General features: G+C 50.4%; 1 protein-coding gene across 9 annotated transcripts in view; it reads right to left on the reverse strand.

Moving 5' to 3' along the window:
* SYNE3 (spectrin repeat containing nuclear envelope family member 3) overlaps positions 1–19,720 on the reverse strand; it is a 106,473-nt gene that overhangs the window by 22,590 nt on the left and 64,163 nt on the right. For 5 of the 9 annotated variants that reach the window (XM_045396930.2, XM_065549330.1, XM_045396931.2 and 2 more), the window contains 10 exons: positions 19,256–19,430; positions 15,540–15,722; positions 14,068–14,211; positions 12,741–12,875; positions 9,184–9,345; positions 8,882–9,054; positions 8,303–8,432; positions 5,899–6,060; positions 2,340–2,489; positions 1,183–1,221 (listed from right to left, as the gene is read on the reverse strand). In XM_045396930.2, coding sequence (XP_045252865.2) covers positions 1,183–1,221; positions 2,340–2,489; positions 5,899–6,060; positions 8,303–8,432; positions 8,882–9,054; positions 9,184–9,345; positions 12,741–12,875; positions 14,068–14,211; positions 15,540–15,722; positions 19,256–19,430 — 1,453 coding nt within the window. Of the gene's footprint in view, positions 1–1,182; positions 1,222–2,339; positions 2,545–5,898; positions 6,061–8,302; positions 8,433–8,881; positions 9,055–9,183; positions 9,346–12,740; positions 12,876–14,067; positions 14,212–15,539; positions 15,723–15,826; positions 19,431–19,720 lie in introns of those variants that run through there. The other 4 variants (XR_010588619.2, XM_065549328.2, XM_073998161.1 and 1 more) reach the window with 4 other exon arrangements.

Below are 19,720 nucleotides of genomic sequence, written 5' to 3' on the forward strand. Positions count from 1 at the left end.
AACCACAAAGCCAGTTGGTGTTGGGCCCAGAGCCCGGCCTTGATTTTGTGACTGCCCCGGCCAGTCCATGTGTCATCCACTCTCCTATAGATGCTACTTATGACACCAGCCTGAGGCCAAGAAGAAATCACAGATTTCTAGGAAACTCAGATTCCAAAGAATGAGAGATCTCAAGGAACTCAGAGCGCCGTGGGTCAGAGCACGCTGGAGGCTTGTGTCAGTACGGGCCAGTGCCTAGCAGGAAAACACAGCATTCGTTCTTTTGGAAACAGTGGCACCAGGGGACACCAATTTACACCTGGCTTTTCCAGAAATGGGGAGACACTCCGGGCCCCAGGGAAGTCTTCCGCAAGTCACAACGTGGAAGGTTAACAACATGGGGTTTGGATTCAGAGGCCAGAGACCACTGAGGGGCTGAGGCCTTCCTTGAACAAGTCACTTCAGGCTTGCCCCTTCTGTTTCCTCACTCTGAAAGTTGAGATTATACTGCCTCCTGGGTGTCACTGGGAGAGTTACAGGAGGGGCCCTAACCACAACTTAGCACAGTTCCTTACACACACAGTGGATGGCCAATACATAGCATCTTGAGTAAGAATCATACCTGTTTCTCATTGTTGTCATTATTACTGCCGTTATTGTTATTGCTTCGGCCTGCAAAGGCCCTGGGAGTGACTCTGAGCATGGCTCCGTAGGGTAAGTGGAAACACCTGCCTAGTAGAACTCAAAGGCACGATCCCTCCCTCTCCTGTCCCTACTGAGCCCCGCAGACCCTCCACCACCAGGGTGGCCACACCGTCCAGTTTGCCCACAACAACCCAGGTTTCCTGGGACAGTCCCGGTTCACACCTGTTGTCACAGCGTAATCACTGGTAGCATCTTTGTCCACTCCCCAGCGTGTCCTGATTTGGGAGGGTGAACTCCAAGATCCCCTCTCTGCTATGTGCCTGTCACAGCGGAGGACGCTGCACACCCTGGCCAGCTTCCCCCCGAGCCTGGGGCTTCTTGAGACCAAGAATCCTGGGCCCCAGCACAGCGCAGCCCAGAGTTGATCCCCCATAAATGTTCTTTGGTCTTCCTGGAGCCTTCCAGAAAGCCCACGAGTCCTGCCCCCGTGTCACGGGCCCACCAACCCTCCAGGCACCCTGCCCGCTGGCTGTGTGGAGCAGATGGCAGACACTGTACCTTTTGGAATCCAGTCGGCTCCCCTGGAGAACTTTGTGTCTGTTATTTTAGGGAAGGAGAGGAAAAGGGGGGAAAAAAATAAGTTAAGTGAGTGAAACTTAAATCCCAACAGAGCCTGTAATGGAATATTCATTTTGTCAGGGGAGTGTTTCTTTAAAACTTCTGGTCATCTGGACAGCCTGAGCCAGCAGGTGATTCGATTTAATGAGCTTTTTAACACACTTCAGGCCCAGCTGGGATTCTGTCTGGAAAGGCGGTGGCCAAGGCCGGCTGGGGCCATGGCCGACCTGGCTTGGGCTAGGGTGACACCTAGCGGCCATCTCGGCTGCTACAGGGCCAGGAAAGCCTGGGGTGCCCAGCTTGGGCCTGGGGTCTGAGGCTGAAAGGGCCCTTAGGGGCCATCTCACCACCCTCCTCAGACTTAGGGACCTAGGAAACTTAACCTCTGTGCCTCAGTTTCCTCACTGGTTCACAGGGCATATAACAGCACCTCCTTTAATGGGCTGTTATGAGGACATAGCATTGAGCAAAGGTTATGATTATCACTGTTTTGCTATTATTATTATTATTTTGTGTGAGGAGACACAGGGGCCCCCAAAAAGGAAGGTGCTTGCTCAACTCAGACACAGGGCAAGTTAGAGACATGGGGCTGGACCCCAGGGCTCCTGATGCCACTCCAGTGCTTCCCAAGGTCACGCCTACAACACAAGGGTGTGTCTGCAGGCTGGCTCTGCCACTGACCACTCATGCAGCCTTGGACAAGTATTTTCACTGCTTGGAGTCTCAGCTCCCTGTCTGGAGGCTGGAGATACAATGACTTGAGCAGAGGGGAACCATACGGACTGAATGGGACAGTGCACACAGAGCCCTCGGCTTGGGAGGTAGGAAGCACTCCTTACACATTAATTACAAGGTCACTGCTGTCCTGATTGGGACTCCAGCCTCATGAGGTGGTTGGATGGCCAAATGGCATCACCTGAGTCAAGTGTCCGGGACCCTTGGGTGTCCCTGTCCTCTGTCTGAGTAGTCATCTCTGCCTGGTGTGTGAATGCACAGGGCAGGGTGGATGCGGGCTGAGCACTGTATCCTCAGGCAAATCCAGGCCCAGCTACAGTCCTGTCCCTGGGATCTGGGACCTGCACATCCTTGGCACCTACCAGCAGGTAGCCGGAGTCCTTCAGCTTGGACTTGTACAGCATCCACTGGTAGCGCAGATCTTCCAGCTTGTCCGAGGTCCCCCTTGCTGGCCCGAGACGAAGGAGATGCTCAAAGAGATGCTGACCTTCTGGCACCCGAGCCTCCAGCTCCTGGGGGAAGCAGCAGCGTCATGGTGGGGTTTCCAAATGGCCCAGACAGCCTCACCTGGCCGGTAAGGATGGGTCCATCAAATTTCACTCAACAGACAGGTAGGAAGGCAGGAGGCAGACAGAATCCATAAAGTGGGACTCCCATCTGTGCAATTCAAGCCAAGGCCTCGCCCTTGCTCTCAGGAATGTTACAGGATGGCCTCCTGCACGGAACGGGCAGCTGGGCTGCAGACCTCCAGTGGTTACTTCCAACTCTGACATTCCAGGACCAAGTCCTCCAGAGGGCTTGACTAGAGTTTGCCTCATTCTAAAAGTTGTCATTGTGAACAGGTCTTTCTGTTGGCATTATGAGCCTGGCAGAGTGGGGTTGGAATGTGCAGATTTTTCTCAGGAAATGTAAGTACTGTGTTCCCTTGGGATGGAACCTTTTATTCGCAGGACTCTGGAGAGGTGGTGTGATGGGGCAGTAGGAGCGGGGCTATAAATCCGGGAGCCCAGGTTTCAGTCCTGGCTTTGGATCCTGACTCTGCCCCATCCCACTAGCATGTAATATGCGACACCTTGCTTAGCTTCTCAGAGCCCGCAGGAACGTATGCTGTACAAAAGCAAGGGGGTTTAACTTGAGGAACAGAAAGTCATTTCTGATATGGCTGGAATCGGGTGGTGGTGCGGTGGGGGGAGTGAGAGGAGCAGCCAAATATGAGATGGGAGAGGCAGGCAAGGAAGATTTCCAGGTAATGGCCAACTAGATAATTGGGACCAAACCTCTCACTAAGGACAAAATATTTAAAGCATTTTAAAGGCATAAAAGTATTAACAAAAGAATGTGAGGCACACCGGGACACAACTTGGGAAAGAATGAAAACCCAGGGCAGTCAGCGCTGTGTTCAGACCGGCTTTTGTCCATAGAACATTTGCCAATTTGGAAGGAATAGCTGTAAAACATCTTTGCTTTTGGCAGCCTCACTGGGCTGGGGAGACAAAGGTCAAAGTCTGGGCCCTACCAAGGTGGAGATTCTGATAGGATTCATTCACCCTTTTGCTGAGCTCCTAAAGCCTTCACCCTGTAAAAAATGAACCAGAAGTAAACCTGGACCTTATGGACACTTGCAGCCCAGTTCAAAGTCATCTTAGTAGACCAGGGAAACTCAAGTCTTGAACTTGGATTTAGTGGTCCCAGAACGAAAGGTCCCTACTTGCCTGGCAGTAGCAAATGAAATAGACTCTGGAGGAAAAGATTATCCTAAATCAAATCTTTTTTTTTTCTTTCTTTCTTTCTTTTTTTTTTTTTTGAGACGGAGTTTCGCTCATTGCCCAGGCTGGAGTGCAATGGCGCAATCTCAGCTCACCGCAACCTCCACCTCCCAGGTTCAAGCAATTCTCCTGCCTTAACCTCCTGAGCAGCTGGGATTACAAGCATACACCACCATGCCTGGCTAATTTTGCAGTTTTAGTAGATACAGGGTTTCTCCATGTTGAGGCTGGTCTCCAACTCCTGACCTCAGGTGATCTGCCCGCCTCGGCCTCCCAAAGTGCTGGGATTACAGGCGTGAGCCACCGCACCCGGCCTCTCCTAAATCTTAAATCACTCTTATACATATTTTGGCAAACACAATGTCTAGCACACAAAGCAGCCACACAAAGACACAAGAAACCAAGAGTAAGAACAGGCAGAAATAATATACAACAGAAATATTCATAAAATGCCTTGAGATATTAGAATTATTAGACACAATCTGTAAAAAGCTATGTTTACTATGTTCAAATAATTAAAAGATAGGCTTAAAAATTTAAGCAAGCATCTGGAAAGTATGAAAAATGATAGAGTTTCAGTTAAGACGGGAGTTATAAAATAAGAAAAAAAAAATAAAGGTAAGAAAAATGATAGCCTAGATTATTAAAAGTACCAAAAAGAAGTTCTAGAACTGATAACTACAACAACAAAAGTTAAGAACTCAACAGACATGTGTAACAGAAGACGAAACACAGCTAAAGAGAGAATTAGTAAACTGAAAGACGGATCAGAAAAACTATCCAGAATGCAACACGAAGAGAGAAAAGGATGAAAAATACACAAGAGAGAGTAAGAGACATAAAGCACACAGTGAGAAGTAGTTACATATGTTTAAATGATATCACAATAGGAGAGGAGAAAGGGAAGAAGGCAGAGGTAATATTTTAAGAAATATTGTTAGTAGAAAAAAATACAAGTAACAAGTTTGGTAATTAAGAGGAAAAAAAATAATGTTAGAGAGTTTTCCAGAAAGATCCTAGACCACAGATTCGGGAGTTAAAATGAATCCCAACCCAGATAAATAAAAAGAAATTCAAACCTAAAATTGCAGAAAAATAGGGAAACAGAAGTGAGCTGGAGCCTGGCTGAGAAAGGCCTTGAGTAATAAACTCAGGGGTTAAACTCCATAGTGAAAGGTTTTCATTAGGGGGAGGACAGGGTCATATTTGTCATTCTGGCTGCAGAATGAGCCATGACCTAGATGGGAACCCAACAGGAAGAAGGGAGGATCAGCTGGGAGGCTACAGCCATAGTCAAGGCCAAACACGGTAAGTGCCTAAATTCAGACAATGGTAGCGCGAGGAAGGAGAAACACAACATATCTAGGAGGTGGAATCAAGGAGCTTTAGCAACTGATTAGATGTGGGAGTGAAGAAGACAGAAGAGAAGTGGTAGTACAGTTGCAAAAATGGCTGTGACTTTCCCCATCTCCCTCCCCACTGCAACATGACTTTGCCATCCCTTCCATCAAGTGGTAGAGTCTCCTTCCCTTTCCTTGACTCTAGGCTGGTTTTGGCAAACAGAATGCAGGGGAATTAATGTTATGCTGGCTCCTAGTCTTGACCTCAAAAGTCTTTGCCTGCTGCTACTGCTCTCTTCTGCCCTGCCTCTGCTATGAGAAGTCCAGGCTGTGCCACAGGAGTATAAGAGATGTGTAGTCCACGTCATTCTCGTCTCTACTAGCCCACTAGCCCCCAGAAGTAGAGACACCCAACTGACCTACAACTGACAGCAGACAGACTGCAGGCCCTGCCCGGTTGGTTCAGCCTAGCTTGCTGTGCTTCTGAACCACGGGTTAAATACCTAGTTGTTGCTTTCAGCCACAAACTGTTGGGATGGTTTGTCACACAGCAATAGCTAAGTGACACAGGAGTCAAGCGATTAGTGGTGATATTTTCCAAGTAGGGAAATACATAAGCATGCTGAATACATGAATGAATGCCAGAAAAAGTTCTAAGATCTTTGAACCAAAAAAGTGTAAAAGCCATTATCTATACACACGGCGGAACAGCTCACAAACTGTGGGTGTGCTCTTTCTTTTGAAGAGCCCCCTGGTGGCAAATGCATCTGTGGGTGCAAACCCTATGGATGAGGGACCTTTCCTGGGGAACAGACCTGCAGCTTTGATTCTCTGGTCCTCAAGTCCTCGGCCGTAGAAGTCCTCATTGCGATGATTCTAACCAGCTTGGAATTTTCCACCTGCAACCACTGCTCAAAGTTCCTCAGGAGCTGGGAGAAATCTTCATGGCTCCCTTCTTCTTCCTGGACAAGATTTACCTGTAGGATCACACACGGCCAAAGCATCAGAGGTGAAAGAGGCTCCCTGGCCGTGTGTCCTGGGAATTCCACCTGAGGCAGAGGGGCGGGGACGAGGACAAGATGCCCAAAATGGTGACAGGAGAGGCCTGGGGGATGAACAATGAATCTCTACTGAACATGGCCACATTTAGGGGCCAAGAACATTCCTCACTGTCCCCTCTCTGGTCCCCTGAGAGGTGACAGAAGCCACCGCCACCTCTTACCAGGGTGGCTATACAAATAGTCACCCTTCCACCATGCTTGTCCCCTTGGGGCTCCATGAATAGAGTGATGTATGATGTAAGCCCATTCGGCTAACTTTCCGGTTATCCACGTTGGTGCCTCTCACTCCTCCTCAGTGTGACCCGGGAGTCTTGGTTCCATTGCACGTGCTGCCTTCCCTGTCCTCTGAGCCTGGGCCTGGAGACGTGTCTTGGCCCCTCAAACTGGCACTCGAATTTCTCCCTCTGCTCTTCACACACCTCTATTGGGAACACACCTCCCTCCCTCCTCTCCTCACTGCCACTCAGCCATGAAACTTCAGCTGAGATTTCTTATCTTCCAGGAGGGGCTTTCCTGTCCTGGACCTGGGAACTGCTGCAGATTCCCGTGGCTCTGGCCTGTCTGCCAAGGTGCACCACTTTTTTTGTTGTTTTTTTGGAAACCCTTATTTAACTGCCTGTGGATGCCACTCCCTTGCTTCTTTCTTTTCAACAAAGCTCAGTTTGTTTAAGGGCAGTAAGGGAAAGTGATGGGTGAAACAATGTAGTTAGTTCTTTTTTTTTTTCTTTTACAAAACATAGCCATGGCACAAAAATAGACCCATCTTGCTTGATTTTAGTTTCTATTCTGGGGCCAGAGGAAGTGTCCAGCCCCCATGCTCTCTCCCCTGCAGGTGCTACTGCTAGTGGCTCACAGAGGCGAGTATCTCCTGGGCCCAGCAGCACAGGCGTATCCCGAGAGCTTGTTAGAAATGCAGAATGGAATTGTGGGCCCCAGCCAGATCTACTAACTCAGAGTCTGCATTTTATCTTATTTTATTATTTTTTGTTGATGGATTGATTGATTGAAATGGGGTCTTGCTTTGTCACTCAGGCTGGAGTGCAGTGGCACAATCACAGCTCCCTGCAGCCTCAAACTCCTGGGCACAAGTGATCCTCCCACATCAGGCCCCTGAGTAGCTGGAACCACAGGTGCACACCACTATGTCCAGTTAATTTAAAAATATTTTTTATAGAAATGGGGTCTTGCTATGTTGCCCAGGCTTGTCTCAAACTCCTGCTCAAGCAATCCTCCTGCCTCGGCCTCCCAAAGTTCTGGGATTGTAGGTGTAGCTCACCATACCCAGCCCAGAACCTGCATTTTTTTTTTTTTTTTTTTTTTTGAGACGGAGTCTCGCTCTGTCGCCCAGGCTGGAGTGCAGTGGCCGGATCTCAGCTCACTGCAAGCTCCGCCTCCCGGGTTTATGCCATTCTCCTGCCTCAGCCTCCTCAGTAGCTGGGACTACAGGCGCCCGCCACCTCGCCCGGCTAGTTTTTTTGTATTTTTTTTAGTAGAGAAGGGGTTTCACCGTGTTAGCCAGGATGGTCTCGATCTCCTGACCTCGTGATCCGCCCGTCTCGGCCTCCCAACAGAACCTGCATTTTAATACAAGGCTGTGTGCCCACTGAAAAGCTCTACATTGGATTCCAAGTTCTCTGAGAGTCGGAAGTGCTACTCACAGCTGTATCCTAGCTCTGAGCACAGTCCTTGGAACAAAGTAGCACTCAGCAAATGGAGGCGTGAATGAAAGAATGAATGGGAAAATGAATAATTTGATGTATTTGAATAACAAGGAGTAACTTTCTTTTCAACAAAGCTCAAGTTTGCTTAAGGGCAGTAAGGGATGGATGAAACATGGCACAAAAATATTCCCATCTTGTACGGTTTTGGTTTCCAATCCGGGGCCAGCAGGAAGCTTTCAGCCCCGACACTCTCTTCCCTGCAGAGGCTGCTGCTAGCCTGGCTCTGCAGACTCTGGGATCTCTGAGGTCCTCTGTGGAGCAGGATCAACTGCTCTTTGGGCCACAGGTGGGGCAGGCTCAAATGAGACAGGATGTGGCCAAGTCCTCAGAGCAGAGCATGTTGCCCCAGACAGGGAGGCGCCTGTGCTGGAGACCCCTACCCATCTCTTGACCTGGGGCCTGGCCCCTTCTCCCACAGTCCTGCTACACAGACTCACCCGTCGACGATGCCTGGGAATAGGATCCATGGGGTCGATGAGAAATCCTGACTTCGGGATGTTGTTGGTGAAAACCATTTTCTTCCCTGAATCCACTTCCGTCCTCTGCAGGTGCCAGTTTCTGATGAGGCTGAGAAGACAAACTCAGCCCAGTCAATGCAGAGATGTGGTGGGAACCCACCAGGACATGGGAAAAGTAATAGAATTGGGGAACTACGGGTGACGAGTCAGCGCCCCCCATTGAAGTTTGTCAGAATGTTCCTGAGGCATGCTCACATCCGGTTTCTGACTTTAAACTCACAGTAACCTGTCATGAAGGTGCATATGCCCACTGATGCAGATGGGGAAACTGAGGCTCAAACCAGTATGGACTGGAGGCTAACTCCCAAGATGGGGACACTTCCTGGCTCCTCCTGCTCCTGCTCGAATAGCCAACTGGGCCAATGTGTGAAGGTGCCTAAGGCTCCTGGCTCCATACTGGGCAGCACCCTGGCCATCTGCTCCACGAGCACCTGAGTGCCCCTGAGTGGGCAGAGGCGGTGTCCCAGACAAGGCTCAGAGCCTAGGAGGCACTCTCACCTCAGCAGACTTTCTTCCAGCAGCCTCAAGGCCTGCCACGACTCTGCCAGCTCCCTGAGCTCCGCCTGCACCACAGCAGCACCCTCCGGAGAAGATTTCTCCATCACCAGCCAGCCCTGCGCGTCCACCAGGGACAGCTGGGCCTCCTTCTCCGGGAATTCTGCCACCAGCCTCTAAAGGACACACAGACACACAGAAACATACACGGTGAAGGTGGAGGGTGGTTTCTGCTCCTCGGTGTGGGAACGTGGGCCTGTCAAGGCTGCTTCTTTGGGAAGTGGATGGGGGAACCACCGCCTTACCTCAAACGCGGCCTCTTGGGACTCAGCATCCCCCGGGCCAGCCTCTCCCCGGTGTGCCTCCAGCTTTTGCGTGGTCACGGCGATCCACTGCCGCAGCTCCAGCAGTTGGTGGCTGAAGGTGCAGTGCTCCTCCACGCTCTGCCGACACCTGTCCACAAGGTCCTGCAGAGTAGCCCGGGGAGCCCAGGGCGCCTTGAGTGCTGTCCAAGGGGGAGACCCCCGCACCACCTCCACCCTGCAGGGCTCTCACACCTGCTGGGGACCCCAGGGCTCCCCACCAAGTAGCACCACAAGAGGCTGGGCTGGCCCTTCCCTCCGCACAGCACAAGGAATTTACCCTGGGAAGATCAACTGGTTTAAAGCCTGTCTTACTTTTAGGAAAACGACCAAGTCTAGGTGCGGGTGGGGGAAATCGGATCTCCTGTCCACCACTGATCCAAGCGTAAATTGGCCCAATCACTTGTGGAAACCATGGGTCAAAATCTACCCAAACAGAATGTGGCTGTAGCTGATGGCCCAGCCATTCCATTCCCGGTGCGTGCCCCGGAAATGGGAACATATCCTCACCCAGGGACATATATGTGACGGCCGCAAGCTGGAAACTATCCAAGTGCCCATCGAGAGTAGAATGAATAAATACACGGTGGTATATATTCACATAATGGAATGTTTCACAGCAGCAAGAATGAACAGTCTATAACCACATGCCATACAGTAGATGAATTTACAACCATCATGTGGAGAGCTAAAGGCCAGGCACAAAAGAAAACATTCTGTCCAATTCAATTTAAATGAAGGATAACATCAGACAAACCCAAGCTGTGTTGCGGGAAGCCTGAAGTCAGAGCTGCCCTTGAGGGTCGGGAATGGTGAGCTGGGCATGACCACAGGCACAGGGGCTTTGGGAGGCTGGTAATATTCTGTGCTTTATCTGTGTGCTGGTAACACAGATGCATTTAATTTTTAAAACATTCATCGAGCTGCACGCTCAGATATTCACGTTTGGTCTTTCTTTGTTCTTTTTCCCTGAGTACTGTTTCCTGGGCCAATCTATTGCTCAGCTCTCTGTCCCCAGGAAAGGCAGACACTGTCCCCAGAAGGGCAGCCATTCTTTATGCCCCTGGCCACCCAGCCTGAGACCCTGGAGCTTTCTTTCCATAGCCCGCCATGAACCAGTCAGACCCCAGGGCCTGCCGTTCCCATTCCAGCTGTGTTAGCTGGATGAGGTCATGACTCTCTGCGGGGCTACCATAGGCCCTGCCTTCTGCATTCCACAGACACTGGCTGAGACCGCTGGATACCAGGCCCATACCAGGGGCTGGGGAGACTGCTGCCTCTGTCCTCAGTGAACCACCAATGAGGGCCTGAGAAGTTATCTAAAACTCCACTTCTCTGAGTTGTCCCTACCGCTGTCCCCTCCTGGTCCCTGTGTGCCAACATTAGACCAGACGCCTCCAAGGGCTTCCTGTGCATAGAGCTGTGATCTCCAACATGGGATACCTGCCCCCCAGGGGGACGCAGAGACTGCCTCGCTGTAGGGAAGGACATATTAGGTTAACAAGCCCTGGGTACCAAAATAATAAAATGGCAATTTCTCTTTAAAGAAGAATATAAACAATCAATAAGAGTTGGAATATCATCGTTTGCAATACCTAGTGATGCTCAGTTAATGCTGCTTCTTATAACGACTAATCGAGCCCATCATTTGGATGGAGGTATTAGGAGACTTCTGCTGCTTCTGTGGGTTTCTATGGGCTCCTGAGGAGTGAGGACAGTGTGTCCTATTTCTCTACTGCCTCGACCTTGAAACTACTCACTGCTAGTTTATTGAATGTAACTAAATGAATTCATCCAGACATCAATCGTCACTTACACCAACGGGTCTCCACAGGTGGTGCCTTATTTCCCAGAAACTGGTGGGGAGGGTTTGCGGTTGCTGAGATAGAGGTGGTGAGGGTGACCCTAGGAGGAGTGAGAGGGATGGGCGCTCGCATTCCACCCTGGGGCGGACAGTCCACCAAAGCAGAATTGGCTCACATCCCACTCGATTTTCTCATGTCCTCCTAATATCCACAGCAGGAAAAAAAACCTGTTTGTCATGACCTGAGCTCAGACTCTCACTCCAATCAACACACAAATACAAAGAAGGTTTTGCAGTTTTTTTTTTTTTTTTTTGAGACGGAGTCTCGCTCTGTAGCCCAGGCTGGAGTGCAGTGGCCGGATCTCAGCTCACTGCAAGCTCCGCCTCCCAGGTTCACGCCATTCTCCTGCCTCAGCCTCCCGAGTAGCTGGGACTACAGGCGCTGCCACCTCGCCCGGCTATTTTTTGTATTTCTTAGTAGAGACGGGGTTTCACCGTGTTAGCCAGGATGGTCTCGATCTCCTGACCTCGTGATCCGCCCATCTCGGCCTCCCAAAGTGCTGGGATTACAGGCTTGAGCCACCGCGCCCGGCCCCAGGTTTTGCAGTTTTAACAAACGTAGACTTCTCTAGAGCTGCACCCTTTGTGTAAGTGGATGGGAGACTGCTCTTGGCTTTGATCAAAGTTCTATCAAGCGTTGTTCACATTTCAGAAAACCACATCACTAAAGGCCGTGATGGCTGTGCCACTTGACATGACATTGATAGCTGTCATGCAGGGAGGGCACGTTCTGACCCCCTCCTTATGTCTTGAGTGTGGCCGTCTGGGAGTACTTACATATTGAAGGACAATATTGTATTATAATTATTTCTTTTGATTTCTCTTTTCTATTTCCTGGGTGGGTAACTTATATTCCCTATGAATTTCAGGAGTGTAAAGAGGAGGTTAGGAATATTTGGTATGGAATAGGGTGTGCAAAGTCAGGTAGGATGGAGAGCTCTCACTGCCTCACTGGGTTTTTTTCTTGAGGTGTGAGCACCAGAGACCCTGCTTTATACTCCTCAGGGCTTGTTACAAAGGCAGACCCAGGACTGCATCTCGATCAGTGTCACAGTGAGGCCTGGAGTCTGCATTTCCACTTGTCCTCAGGGCAGTTTTGAAGGAGCTTCAAGTTCCATCCCCACTGCAGGAAGGGGACTGAATCCTGGGTGAACCCTAGAAAGAGTCACGGTGGCCACTAGAGGGCACTGGCGATGAAGCTCTGTGGCCTCCAGGCCTAGTACAGGCTGCTGGGGACCCAAGGCTGCCTGTGCTCTGGGCTGCCTAAGGATTCCAGCGAGCTGCTCTCTTCTTTTGCTTCATGGCCCTAATCCCGATAGGTAATTGTGCATTGACTTGTCTGCTTGATGATTAATTGTCCATCTACCCAACTGGGGCGTAACTCCCAGAAGAGCAGGGGCCTGGGCTGTCATGCTCTGCTACCTCCATCCTTAGGGCCACCTAGAGCACTGCCTGGCATATGGGAGGTGCTCAATAATTATCTGTTGTATGAATGAGGAAGGTAAGAAAAAATGGAGAAAGAAAAAAGATAGGTTAGAAGGAACAAACGCAGGAAATGGGGAGAAAGGCCCCAGGCATGTTGGATGACAGGGGTCTGCTCACTGTCAAAGCACAGGCCCTTCTGCCAGCCCCTTACCTCCAGAGACCTCTGCAGGGCCTGGAAGTCGGAGGAAAGCTGGTCCATTTTGTGCTGGTGGTTGGGATTCTCCTGGACTAGAGGCCTCGCAGCCTCCATCTGTGCCCCCAGGTCCAGCCCCTCTTCCTGCAGCCCCTGCAGTAGAGAAGGGAACAGGTAGGCTAATCTTCCCACCTCTCCCTCCCTCAGGGTGGCTGATCAGGGCGGAGGCTCAGAGTGGGAGAGTCTGGGAGGGGTGACTTCCCCAAGGCAGTGCGGCTCTTTCATACCAGCGGAAGTACCAACCACATGGCTGGTCTGATGGGCCCACTCTCAGGGCTGGAGAGATTTAAAAAATCAGACACCAATATTCTGGGACACCATGAAATTAAACTCTGTTACAGGCCAGATGGCATCTCCGGGGACAAGCTCACATCGGGACTCATAGTTGGCGACCACCTCTCATTGTGAAGAAACACGGCCCAATTTTAGTTTTAAAACCCAAAATGCACTGTTTTTTTTTCTTTTTTCTTTTTTTTTGGAGACAGAGTCTTCTTCTGTCACCCAGGCTGGAGTGCAGTGGCACAATGTAGGCTCACTGCGACCTCCACCTCCTGGGTTCAACTGATTCTAGTGCCTCAGCCACCCAAGTAACTGGGATTACAGATTCCCGCCACCACGCCTGGCTAATTTTTTTTGCTTTTTTTTTTTTTTTAAGTAGAGACAGGGTTTCGCCATGTTGCCCAGGCTAGTCTCAAACTCCTAAAGTCAGGCAATCTGCTCACCTCTCAAAATGCTGGGATTACAGGCATGAGCCACCGCGCCTGGCCTAAAATGCACTATTTTTAATGTCTTCCAGAGAACACTCTCAATTTGTGTAGGAGTTGTGCTTGGGTTTTCAAAAGAGAACTATTGTATCACATGCATTTTAAAAACCAGCAAGTTCCTTATCCAGCCAACAATGATCAACGGCCAGCCTACTTACAGTCCATGCTTCAGAACATTTATTCTTAATCCCAAAGTTGGTTTAACTGAACACCTGGCTCATTAAGAATACTTAGCAAAGCAATTCTAAAAACAAATACCAGTGTTAAACTTTGGAACGGAGGAGTAAACAAAAAGACAGCTTGTCGTTTTGCTGAGCTCAAGACTCAGTTGTTTGAGGTCAGGAACCATCAGATAAACAAGCAGAGGTTCTGTTGAGATGAAAGGTCAGATCTCAACTAAGGGTCTGAATTTCTGGCTCACGGCAGCTGTTGCTTTGCCGGTTACTGCTAGACGAAGAAGCTGCTTCCAGGTGCCGCTGAGCACCTGGGCAGGACTGATTCAGGCCTCGCAGACCCCTCACCTGTAACCTTGAGAGCTGGGCCTGTTTTCCAGGAAGGTCCCTCTGAAGCCCCTTCTCAGCTTGGACCCTGGCTTGGAGGTCCAAGAGCTTCCTCTGCAGGGGCTCGAAAGCCGCTCCGAAGTCTTTGTGCTGAGCGAGCAGGCTCTGCAGACACACAGGACAGCGTGCGCATTAAGAGCGTTCCTCATGGGCACCGTGTTGTGAGACCTGACCTGGGCAGCCAGGCTGCTCTTGGTCTCGGCCAGCTCATGCTCACCAGGCACCACCCGCTCCAGGAAGCCTCCCGTGAGCCCTGATGGAGTTGGGTGCCTCTCCTTAGAGTCACCATAGTGTCCTCACAGAAGACTTTGGCCACATCCCTCTAGAACTGGGGCAAACTACACCCCTCCACCCACCGACCAAATCCCACAGGAGGCCTGTTTTTGTAAATAAAGTTTTATAGGAACCCAGCCATGTGCACACATTTACAGCTGTGTCCATGCTGCAGTGGTGGCACTGAGGAGCTGCGACAGAGACGGCCTGCCCTGCAGACTCTAAAACCTTCACTATCTGGCCCTTCACAGAAACAGTCTGCCAACCCTTGCTGTAAAACAGCACTTTGATGTCTTCCAGTAATTGCCTATTTGTTTGTGTCCACCAGCAAGCTGTGAGTGTTTGAGGGTGAAGACCTTGGCTTCCTTTCTTCATCCCCCAGCTCCTAGAACTGAACCAGGCCCTGGAGATGGAGGGAACATGCATGGGAGCTGAAATCACAGACTGGGTCCTGGCTGTACCTGGGCAGGGTCCTGGCTGTACCCCATATGGACCATGAGCCACCTTCTTGACCATCCTGCTTCAGTGTCCTCATGTGTAAAACAAGAAAAATAACAGTGCCTCCCTCATCGTGCTCTTACGTGGATTCGATAAGATCAAGGATCTGGAGCTCTTAGCAATGCCCTGGCCCATAGCCAGTGCCCCGGCCCATAGCCAGTGCCCCATAGATCATAGTTATTATTGTCGTCATCATTAGATGCTCAGCAAACATTTGTTACCTAAAAGAATAAGCTGTCCACAACGTGCCAGGCCATGTCATTGATGTAGAGTAGTCATTTTGAAATGTGTCGCTAATATGAGCTTCCAGCTCCAGGGTGGTTTAAATTTTACAAGGGCTCTTATTGCCATTTTCTTATTTGACCCTCCGGTCACTCTCTGCAGAAGACTGGACTGGATTCAATTTGATTGCAGGGGGTTTGGGGACAGGGCTGGCAGGCAGACAGGTGGTGGCTAGGAAGCCAGTTAGAGGGAGCATGCAAGAATCCTACCCAGTTTACACACGAGGAGCCTGAGATTGTCCGGGACAAAGGGATACACCCAGGGCCACACAGTGGCAAGTGGCAGAGCTGAGTTTAGAACATAGGGCCATCTGCCTCCCCAGCGGGTGCTCCAGCCCCGTGGCCAGGCCGAGTCCCGAGCAGACGCCCCGTGCTGCACACCTGCAGTTTGCTTTTCCTCTGCAGAAGGCTGTTATGCAGCAGGTCTCTGTCCCTCACGGAACCCGCCACCTGCTCCAGGAGTGCCATGGCTCTCTCCTGGCCAAAGATGCCAATCAGGAGGTCTTTCTTCAGCTGCAGCATTGTCAGCGGCTCTTTCAGGCGGGAGCTTTCCATCAGGGCCGCCTGTGGGAGACAAGGCTTCTGTGAACCACAGACCAGGCAGGACACAGCTCAGAAACAGAGCCAGGGGCACAACTGTTCTGGTTGCAACTGCTTAGGAAGCTTACCTTTGTGCAGGTGTCTGAGGAAGCAGCAAACTCAAGTAGAAACAAAAAGAGCTGGCAGGCATGCGCTGGCAAGACCCTGAGTTTTGGGGTCAACTTTGATTCCTCTCTCGCCTCCCACATCTGTCTTGATACTCAAGCCTGAGTATCATCCACCTCCTACAGGCCTCAGAAGTCTGTCTCCTCTCCATGGCCTCTGCCCCTGACTGCAGTGCACCCTCAGCCTTGGGCACCTGGACCACACAGCTCCTAAACAGCTGCTGCCTCCCAGTTAGTTGGCTCCCCACCACCGACCCACCACATTGCAGCAGAACCCAGACCCAGCCAGCTTGATCCTCTACTCAGTGATCCCCCATCACCAGTAACAGTGGATGCACCCCCCAGCACTACCTGCAACAGTGTTTTGGACATTTTGAAGGGAGCTACAGGCCTGTAGGAGCATGATCAGAGAGAATTCAGGAAGGCTTCCCAGAGGAGGTGATACTCAGCACACTGCTGATGTGCAGGAGTTTGCCAGGCAAAGAGGAGAACTAAGGGGGCTCAGAAGCCTCCTATAATGGCAGCAGGCTGCCATACGGCCTGAACTCTGTACAGCCCAGACCCTACCTCCTCCAGGAAGCCTTCCCTGACCCCATTCCCAGCCTACACTCATTCTTCTTGCCCCAAAAGCCCTGCAACTCTTAGAGCCTGAACCAAGCCTCTGGCTCCTGTTGCCTCTCCAGCTGTTTCAGGTAAGCACCTCTTGCATTTCTAATCAAGAGTCTGGGGTTCTGGAAGTCAGAGGTTTTGTCTGTGGCCAGAGTTCTTTCATTTTATACCTGATGATGTTGCTGAGAACCCACTCTCAGACTTAAAACCCTGAGCTAGGCACAGGGTTGGGAGAGAAAGAACAAAGATTCCAACCCAGGTAAGTCATTTCAATACAAGACAGAAAGTGGTCATTCTTTAAGCAAAGCTGGAGCTAGTGCTGTGGGAGTTCAAGGCAGAGGTGGACACTCCTGGTTTGGGAAATCGAGTACTACTTTGGAGAAGGCAGTACTGATGACAGGCCTTCAAGGGTAGGTGTTTCTGGAAGAGGCAGTGTAGCCACAGCTGATACAGCTGTACTGGCATGACCTGCAAACCAGGGCATCTAGTTTGTGTTCAGTCACACAGAGGTCAAGCCTCTCACTGTAGGGGAGTCACCTTTACCCCCTTTTCACCAAGCTCAGACGCAATATTATGGGAGTTAAGAGTTTAGGCTGGGGAGTTGAGATCATGAGTCTGGATTATGTACTGGTTGGGAAGCTAGGGGCAGTTCTGAGCCTCAGTTTCCTCTTTCGTCAAATAGGTTCCCTGGCTCTGATCCCTCATCTGCAAAATAAGGAAGATCATGGTAGAAATGGAAATAAAACTACAGTGCATAGATATTCAAAATATGTGAATTATGACAATAAAAAATCAGAAACAACCTAAGCCTCTAATTGTGGAAACATTAAATTATGGCATTCTCCAAAACAGAATATTATCCAGCCATTGAAAATGATCACTTTCATTTGAATGATTTTAAATGATGCTGAGAACAAAAGCTCAAATGTGTGGAGTGAGAATATCAGAATATACAATTATAGAACTTGATCCCAAATACATAAACATTGTAATTAAATCTTCTGTCTCTTGGTGACCATATCTCATGGAAATATCTAAATGGATTTAATCAGATATAAAGGACAGATTTGGGATCTTCTGATCTAAAATTGAGGTTTGTGGCACACATGAAATTCACTCCAGGATGCCCTGAGGAGTACCTAGAAAAGATGTCCCACCATCCTTTGGAGCATGGGGCTGGAAGAAGAGGGCCCCTGGACCCTTGGAAAGAAAGGCCATGCCCTGCAGCTTAAAAACTATTAAGAGAGGTCTGGTGCAGTGGCTCATGTCTGTAATTCTAGCATTTTGGGAGGCTGGGGTGGGCAGCTCACTTGAGGTCAGGAGCTCAAGATCAGCCTGGCCAACATGATGATAAAACCCTGAGTCTACTAAAAATACAAAAAATTAGCCAGGTGTGGTGATGCATGCCTGTACTTGGGAGGCTGAGGCAGGAGAATCTCTTGAACCTGGGAGGCGGAGGTTGCAGTGAGCCGAGATTGCGCCACTGCCCTCCAGCATGGGTGATACAGCAAGACTTCGTCTCCAAAAAAAAAAAAAAAAAAAAAAAAAAAAAAAAAAAAGCCATGAAGAAAGAAAACAAATTATTGGCCCAACATAAGCCCCAAGCGGAAAATCACAAGGGTAGACGTTTCAAAATGCAGGCACATGACCAAGTAGTGTACCCAAGCGTGAGCAGAGGCCAATCTTGGTTATTGGTTCTCCCCAGTAATACCAAGGTGGCAGAAAAAGCAATGGAGAAATTGCCCCAACATGTTCATCCCTATGGCTTGTGGGATAATGGGAGCTTTTCATTTTCTTCTTCACATACCTTTACACTCTCCAAGTAGGTGTGCCTTTTATAACCAGAATGATTATACATCTCACACACGTTTGAGCCTTTTCCCACTCTTTGTGTCTAACAATCTCTAGACACAAAATCATTTTATGCACTTCAGAGTTCAATGATGTCAGAGACAGTATGTACAGGCATACTGGGGGCACCGTAATGGTGGACATCATGGCAGATGCTGTCTTCTCATTCCACAGTCATTCCTCCTCCTCTCTTCCCAAACAACCAGCATTTTGGGAGGCAAAGTGCTCAGTTCCGGGGCACTGAGTCTAATTGGTACAAACCAGTTACGGTAATCCCATCATCCTTGCCGGTGATTGGGCCAGGAATAATCATATGACCTTGACCAGCCAATGAGATGTAAGGGGAGTGTGCAGGAGTCGGGAGGATTTGAAAGGCGGAAGTGGAGGTGGAGAGAGCCCCGTGCACCCGCGGCTCCAACCGGAGCCAGTTGATATTCATGGGAGATGGGATATTCATTGGAGCCAGAGCAGCCATGCTGGGGCCATGAAGGGAGACCTGGCTTAGACCTACAAAGGGCTTGGTCCTGGTGACACCACTGAGCTATGGCCTGGCACCCTGGACTGCCTGAATGTCCCTGTTTTAAGATACCACAGGTCAGGTCAGATTTCCTGCCGCTTGCAGCTGCAGTAAAGGCAATGGCCTGATAACGCTGCTTTCTCAGGACTGCTGATGCCTCCACCTGGGAGGTGCTTGCGGGCGGAGAGCGTCCCTACGGAGCCCCGGGTTAACCCGGAGCCAAGCTGACCTCTGTCACTGTAACAAGCAAGCATGGACACTCCCTGTGCACCAGGACTCAGCAGACCGGGCGCAGTGAGCTCTCCCCAGATATCCGGAGGACCCAGCAATGGGCCTTGCCCTGGGAGAGAGGCTGAAACTCCATGCCCCGCCAGTGGCCCACCCCAGCCACACCCAGTTGGCAGGACCACGGTTACCTCGATCTGGGGTAGGAAGGTGTGAAGGGAAGGCAGGTCCTGCAGGCTGGCAGTGACCTCCAAGAGCCGCTGGGCCAGGGCCCTCCACAGCTGCAGATCCTGCAGAGGCCGCTGGAAATGCTGCCACAGCTCCACCCCTGCAGCATTGCGCAGCCTGGCACTCTTCCCCTTCAGGCTGCGAGGAGCGTGGAGGGAGAAAACGAGGGAGGAGAGAGAGTGGGTTCAGTCCAAGGATGAGGCCTCCACCAAGACCCTCAAGAGGCCCAGGGTGCACTGCTCCCAGGGTGGGCCTTCTCCTATCTCAGTTGCTGGGAGTGTCTGCAGCAGTAGACACAAGATGTAGCTGGAAGGGACTCTGGTTAATATTACTATGAAAAGGCATCAGCAGCAGGCCTGGGGTCTTCCTGAGGACAGACACCGGGGCTCCTTGGGACCTATAGGCTCTTATATAATTTACATTCATGG

This window comes from Macaca fascicularis, chromosome 7, assembly GCF_037993035.2.
Source record: "Macaca fascicularis isolate 582-1 chromosome 7, T2T-MFA8v1.1".
In the NCBI taxonomy this organism is placed as follows: Eukaryota; Metazoa; Chordata; class Mammalia; order Primates; family Cercopithecidae; genus Macaca; species Macaca fascicularis.